Genomic DNA, 7,500 nt, shown 5'->3' on the forward strand with positions numbered 1-7,500 from the left:
TGTGTGTGTGTTTGAGGTATCATTAAACATCTCATATTTTTGTTTTACTTGATTTTGTTGTTGGTTTTCCCTTTTTCCTTTTGTTCAGTAACGGCGTCTTTAGTTTGATATTCTTGTCTTCCTTCAGCAGAATTTAGCTTGTTTTGATGTCTGGTGTCTCGAAACATGTCAGTAACTATCTAATTTTACTGATTGATTGTGTACTCGTAAGTTGGAATATTTTTATTTATTTATTTATTTTTATTTGTTTATTTTATTATTATTATTATTTTTTTTTACAGCAGGGCATTAAACTCATTATTTTCATGTCCTTTTTCATTGGCGTAATTTTGTTTTATTCCTGCGTGAACACATCACCAATCACCGTGTTTTGATTAGCACTACCGCATTTGTTTCATTTCTCTGTGTTATTTTACCTTTATTAATATTATTCATGTATCTCAATGTGATTTCCTTTTTTTTCCGTTTGTTTATATTTCATTTTCACATTTTTTTTTTCAACCATGATGCATACAAAATGTTGTGTGTGTGTGTGTGTGTGTGTGTGTGTGTGTGTGTGTGTGTGTGTGTGTGTGTGTGTGTGTGTGTGTGTGTGTGTGTGTGTGTGTGTGTGTGTGTCTGTCTGTCTCTTAAACCATCACGTTACCTTCACAACCTCCTCCTCCTCCTCCTCCTCCTCCTTCTCTAGTACGTTTATTTTCATACGTCTTTTACTTTCTATTGACACACTAACGTTGTTCACCACAGAGCCTCGTCAGCACCAGCACTTCTGTTTCTTTAGGTCTTCCATTGTGTTTCTTTGTGTTCCTCCCTCTCCTCATCCATCACTAACACAACCACGAAGTCTAAATTTTAATGTTCATCACAGGCCGCCTTCCCCTTCCATCCTGTGTCATCATTATTCATTCATCGCCTCCTAATGACCATACAGCCTCTTCTTAAAACACCTGCTCCTCCTCCTCCTCCTCCTCCTCCTCCTCCTCCTCCTCTTTTTTTCTTTTTCTTTTCTTCTTTTTCTTTCTCCATATCCTATTACTACTACTACTACTACTACTACTACTACTACTACTACTACTATCATCATCACCACTACCACTAAAATAATAATAACAATAGTGATAATAATACGAGTACAGTATTGCAATAGAAGAAGAAAAGAACAAGAACAAGAAGAACAAGAAGAGGAGTAGCAGGAGGAGGAGGAGGAGAAGGAGGAAGAGAAAAAGAAGGGTGAACAACAACAACAACAACAACAACAACAACAACAACAACAACAATCTCACATCACCCCGGTTTTTTTTTTTTTATATATGTACATATCTTTTTACTTTGTCTCTTTTGTCCTTCCACCTCTTTGCCTTCCTAAGCCTAATGGAGCTTCAGCCACCCACCAGAGAGAGAGAAAGAGGCCTAAGTGTTGTTGTAATGTATTCCTTCCCAAAAAAAAACAATTACTTTTCCTTCGACACCACAGCGGAGGTAAGATTCACCAGGTTCCGTATTTTCAGTTTATTTGTTCATCTCGTGTTTGGTTCGTCTCTATATTCCAACATTTTTTTCTTTTTTTTTCTCTTTAATCTTTTTTTAATCTTTATTTTTTTCCATCTTTGTTGTTGTTGTTGTTGTTGTTGTTGTGTTGGTAACGGTGGTAATAGTTGTAGTAATGGTAGTAGTAGGAGCAGAAGTAGTAGTAGTAGTAGTACTAGTAGTAGTAGTCGTAGTAGTAGTAGTAGTAGTATCAGTAGTTGGTAGTAGTAGTAGTAGTAGTAGTAGTAGTAGTAGTAGCAGTAGTAGTAGTAGTAGTAGTCGTAGTAGTAGTAATAATGATACACCATAATGAGAGAGAGAGAGAGAGAGAGAGAGAGAGAGAGAGAGAGAGAGAGAGAGAGAGAGAGAGAGAGAGAGAGAGAGAGAGAGAGAGAGAGAATAACAATGATAATGCTGAAAATAATAATAATAGTAGTAGTAGTAATAGTAACATCAACAACAACAACAACAACAACAACAACAACAACAACAACAACAACAACAACAAAGAAACACACGCTATCAATACGCTAAACATTCCTCTGCTAAACCACTCTCTCTCTCTCTCTCTCTCTCTCTCTCTCTCTCTCTCTCTCTCTCTCTCTCTCTCTCTCTCCCTCCGGCAGCAGCGACGGACGTTCATATACTCAAATCTGGCAGTGCGTTCGACAATTTTAGCTCCCCGTACGAAGCTTAGTACTGCGCTCACCCCGGCCACTGCAGCCCAGGGAGGAGGGGAGGGGGGAGTGTGTAAATACGCGGGGCAGTTTCAATATAATGGAGCAGTAGTGGTAATAATAATAGTAGCAGTAGTAATAGTAGTAGTAGTAGTAGTTCGATGCGATATCACACTTAATTATCAGCACATTTACCCTCCCGCATCAGTTTTCAGTAAATTGTGGCTAATTTAATGGAAGTATTATATTTGCGAACCTTGTTTTCTGAGTGATTTGATGCGTTTAGTGGGCGATTGATGGGATGAAGCGGGTGGGAAGTAGTGGTTTAAGAAATTCTCTCTCTCTCTCTCTCTCTCTCTGCCCGCTTTCACTGATTTGAGAATAAGTTACTGAATTCGCTATTTGCTTATGTTATTCCCTTCTCAAGCGTCTGGTCAGTTTGAATCAGTGAAAGATAGTTGTTTAAGACCCTTTTTGTCTGTTTTTTTGTCTCTACTCCGTCCGTTTTCTGTGATCTTTGAGTAATTCACTGGGATCACTATTTCTTATATAATTTCCCCTGTATAAGTGTTTGGTAGGCTTAAACTTGTGGAGCGTGGTTGTTTAAGAGCATTTTTCGTGTATTTTTAGGTCTCCTCTCAGCGTTTCCGGTCATTTGGGTGTAATTTACTGCAACCAATATCTCCATGCATTATTTTTTTCAGCTATCTGATATATTTAAGTGCGTGTTTGATCGACTGAAATATAAGACTTCATAAAGGGAAGGTAATTGTTGAAGATAGTTTCGTTTATTTATTTTTTTTTTATTTCTCTTTTCTTAAGTATCGTGTGTAATTTACTGGAATCATTATTTACGTACGTTGTTTCATGAGTTACTTGATACAGTGAGTGGATATGTAATGAGCGTAAACTAGGTAGTGGAGTGTGCTTCAGAATCATTTACATATTGAATACCTTCTCTCACTCTGCTCTCAGTGAATCGCGAGTGGCATTCATGGAACCAAGATTTGCGAACATTATTTTCTGAGTTGTATGATGTATGAGGTTGATATTTGCTCAGCTTAAACCTCAGAACGCTAATGATGATGACGCTCGTTTCGTTTGAGCAGCGCAAGGGGAATTTTACTGGGCAGAAATAGAACTATAGGCAGTAAAATATGAATTGCTCCACCCCTCCTTTTTATTGTTAGTGTATCTTTCAAAATTATTCTGAAACTTGTACCAGCCCTATCCTTCTGTTAAGCCTGAAGTGGCATGGCAGGCAGAGGGTTAAACAAGCTGGAGTTTTTATTCTATTTATTTTATTTTTTCTGTCAGAAATGTAGGATGGTTGTTTAAGATCTTTCGCATGTTTTAAATTCTCTCTCTCTCTCTCTCTCTCTCTCTCTCTCTCTCTCTCTCTCTCTCTCTCTCTCTCTCTCTCTCTCTCTCTCCGTCAGTTTACACGTCATGACAGATCGTTTCATTCATATTTAAATCCCCTGCTGCTGTATTTATTTATGTATTCTGGTGTCCTTTATGATTCACGGCACCTTTGCTGTTCTATTTTCTCTCGTATATTCAACTGTTCACTTTTATCGTCGATTATTTATTTCTTCGGTTATAAAATTATGATCTGCTTTGTTTTCTTGGAGTCTTGTGATTATCTGATTGCATATCCCCCCTAAGACTTGTTTCTTTGCTGTAGATGAAAGTGTGCGTGTTTTCTTTAACCTTATATTTCAGAGTGCTCTGGTATTTTGTTTTATTTTAAGACCAGAAAGTAAATACATGTTTCAGATTTTTATGCAGCGTTTACTGTCGATACCGCGTTTATTTTAGAGAGGGAAAGTATGCTCTGAAATTTTGTTATGCATCGGGTTAGCTGTGAAAAAAAGAAAAATAAATAAATAAAAGTAAATAAAAATTCCCTTCTAATATTTTGGTTTGTAGTGATTTAGCAGAAAAAAAAAGTCTATTCGAATGTTATGCTTTGCACCGAGGTCACTGTGATGCTGCATTTCTCAAAAAAAAAAAAAGATGAAGAAAAGCATCGAGTCTCGCTTTGCTTTCTTTTCGTGGTATATTTTCACATATCATATAATTTAGAATCCCGCGGTGCCTGAACGGAGAGAGAGAGAGAGAGAGAGAGAGAGAGAGAGAGAGAGAGAGAGAGAGAGAGAGAGAGAGAGAGAGAGAGAGAGAGAGAGAGAGAGAGAGAAAAAAAACGCTGAAAACTTAAGTGCACATAAAATAAAATCAATACACTGGAATATAAAACAGAAAAAAACAAAAAACAAAAATCTTTACCTTGGAATCGAGATGTACTAAGACTCAGAATCCTGCGTTAAATATTCACCTTCCACCCATTTTTTCAGTCACATCAATATTATTAATCCGAAGTGCCGAATGAAAATCCTCAGGTGAAATTAACAATACATCACGTATACATTTTACATTCTGGGATGAAGGATGGAGTGGAGTCCGTGCATGGAGGAAGCACAGCGGGAGAGAGAGGGAGAGGGAGTGGCCCCGTGCATTGAAGAGTGAATGAATGTAATGAAGAATGAAAAATCTCTCATACTGGAGCGCGGATCGAGGAGGAAAGGCACACGAAGCTATGGATCGTGGATTGCACATGTAAAGGAGGATGAAAATTTGTGTTTCTGGAGGCGAGCAGAGCAGAGAAGAGCAGTGAGGGCGGTAAACATAGAATATAAAACTGACGACAGCCAAGTTAGCTAAAGACGAAGCTGAGAAGAGCAGTAAGGATGATAATCATAGAAATACCTAACTGCAGAGGGAAGATAGCAACATATGAGCGGCGAATGACACACGGATGAAAGTTAAGTTAGTCAGTTAGCTAAAGCAAAAGATACAAGGTCACATTCCGGCTCACGACCAGTATACACACACTCGGTTCGGCGCAGTGAGACAAGCTTTACTAGTTTCCATCTCGTCGGGGATTCGAACTCAAGACTTTCTATCGTGAGGCGAGCTCGCTAACCACTACATCATCAGAACTACGCTATCACTTTGTAATGAAATCTGTACGAAAAAAAAGAAAACGAAGGAGGAGGAAGGGGAAGACGAAGAAGAAGAGAAGGAAAGGAAGGAGGAAGAAAAAAGGAGAAAACGAAGAAGGAGAAAGGGGAAGAAGGAAAAAAGAGAAGGGGAAGAGTAGAACGATATTATCCTCGAAGGGAAATATTTATAAATGTTTAGCAGAGTACTGAAAAAAAAAACTAATTATGATTTTTCCTTTAATCGTAGTGTTTTTTTTTGACACTTTTTAAGAGCACAGATGACGTTGGAGGATTCAATATTTGACGCCGTTGATTTCGTTCCTTTCATCAAAATTCGGTGTTTTAATTCAGTGTGATGGCGTTGGCGTTTATTGATATTAATTAATTAGCCGTGGTCTTTTCTCTCTCTCTCTCTCTCTCTCTCTCTCTCTCTCTCTCTCTCTCTCTCTCTCTCTCTCTCTCTCTCTCTCTCTCTCTCTCTCTCTCTCTCTGTCACGTTACGGTCCTATTTCACCTTGTCTTTGTTGCAGTGCCCCTCCCCCCACCAAAAGAAGGAAAAAATGAAAGTGGAAAGAAAACGAAAGGAAGGAAGAGAAGAAATGAAAGAAAGAATAAAGGAAAGGAAGAAAGGAGAAGGAAAGAATAATACGAAAAAGAAGAAGAGCACTCGCCGCACTCGTGTGTGTGTGTGTGTGTGTGTGTGTGTGTGTGTGTGTGTGTGTGTGTGTGTGTGTGTGTGTGTGTGTGTGTGTGTGTGTGTGTGTGTAGTTGTTTTCCATGTGAGTGAATCAGAACACGGGTGGGAGAAAGAGAGAGAGAGAGAGAGAGAGAGAGAGAGAGAGAGAGAGAGAGAGAGAGAGAGAGAGAGAGAGAGAGAGAGAGAGAGAGAGAGAGAGAGAGAGAGAGAGAGAGAGAGAGAGAGAGAGCATGGAAACTGGAAACTGAGGCAACAGGAACAGAATTGTGAAGGAAAGAGAAAGTCGAGAAAAGAAAGAGAAAAAGGCGAAAAAAAGAGTAAATAAACAACAGTGACGAGAAGAAACAGCGAAATAATTCTTACCGTGAATGCGTCAGTTAGAATTTACCAGAGGGGAAGTTTATCAAGGTGAAAGTTTACCTGGGAGAAAGTTTACCTCAGTGGGAGTTTACCTGAAAGGGTTTACCAGTGTTGAAGTTTAGTAAAAGAGAAGTTTATCGAAGAGGAAGTTTGCTTGAGAGAAAGTTCACCAGAGAGGGATTTTACCTGGGAGAAAGTTTACCTGAGAGAAAGTTTACCTGAGTGGAAGTTTACCTGAGTGCAAGTTTGCCTGAGAAGAGGTTTACCTGACTGGCAATTCACCTGAGAGAAAGACGTTTATTAGACTAGGAGTTTACCTGAGTGGAGGTTTACTTGAAAGGAAATTGAATTGAGTGGAAAGTAACGGAGGGAGATTTGTTTGATTTTATTTTTGTTTTTTTCTGAATGAAAGTTTACTTCAGTTGGGAATTAAATAAGTCAGAGTTTACCTGAAAAGGGATATGACCGAGTGAGACTTTACCTGAATGAAAACGTACTCTGAGTAGCGAATGTCTTGAGTCAACTTAAAGTAAAAGATTTTCTGTGCTAAAATCTGACACGTTTACTTTGGAGATGACAGGAAAGGTGAATTTTTTTTTCTTTTTTAATGGTATCAGGGATATAAAAAGAATGATATAAAAAAATATATGAATTAGCAATCAGGATAGGGCAAGGAATAACAGGTTCAAGCTTGATAACGTTAGATTAAAAAAAAAAGAGAGAGAGAGAGAAAGAAATTGATTCTCAAGTAGAGTGGTAGATTAATGAAATAGTCTCAGTAACCAGGTTGTTAGTTGTTAGTGCCGAGTCATTAGGGAGCTTTAAAAGAAGATTAGATAAATTTACATATGGAAATTAGCAGAAACAGGAAAGCACGTTTAATACAGAGACTGCTACGTATGGGCCTAGTGGATTCTTGCAGGTTTCCTTATATTCCTGTTAGATTTAGTTGTGCTGGGATTACTTAAAGTGGGCTCACCTGGAACCTGTCGTCAGCCGTGTAGGTGATGAAGCCCACCGTCAGGATGTGAAGGTCGCGGGCTCTCATCCATGTCACCTGAAGGAGAGAGGGAGAGGGTGAGAGGCCAATATAGAGGAGGAAGAGGAAGAAAAAAGATGGAAAGCTTGAAATATATAGAGGTAAAATTTTATGCCTTTTTCAAATTTCCACGAACTGCTTGTCTGTTTCTTGTGTGGTAATTAGAGGAGTGGAAATATAGCACAGATGAAAAAG

At 38.6% G+C, this 7,500-nt stretch overlaps 1 protein-coding gene and 1 long non-coding RNA gene across 2 annotated transcripts in view; one reads left to right on the top strand and one right to left on the bottom strand.

Annotated features, from left to right (window-relative positions):
• The window catches only part of LOC135108659 (uncharacterized), a 53,163-nt gene that overhangs the window by 24,957 nt on the left and 20,706 nt on the right, over positions 1-7,500 (bottom strand). The window contains exon 4 of the mRNA XM_064019820.1: positions 7,246-7,323. Coding sequence (XP_063875890.1) covers positions 7,246-7,323 — 78 coding nt within the window. The remainder of the gene's footprint in view (positions 1-7,245; positions 7,324-7,500) is intronic.
• The window catches only part of LOC135108660 (uncharacterized), a 31,638-nt gene that overhangs the window by 19,687 nt on the left and 4,451 nt on the right, over positions 1-7,500 (top strand). The gene's annotated exons all lie outside the window — the stretch shown is intronic.

This window comes from Scylla paramamosain, chromosome 17 (genome assembly GCF_035594125.1).
Source record: "Scylla paramamosain isolate STU-SP2022 chromosome 17, ASM3559412v1, whole genome shotgun sequence".
Taxonomy (NCBI): domain Eukaryota; kingdom Metazoa; phylum Arthropoda; class Malacostraca; order Decapoda; family Portunidae; genus Scylla; species Scylla paramamosain.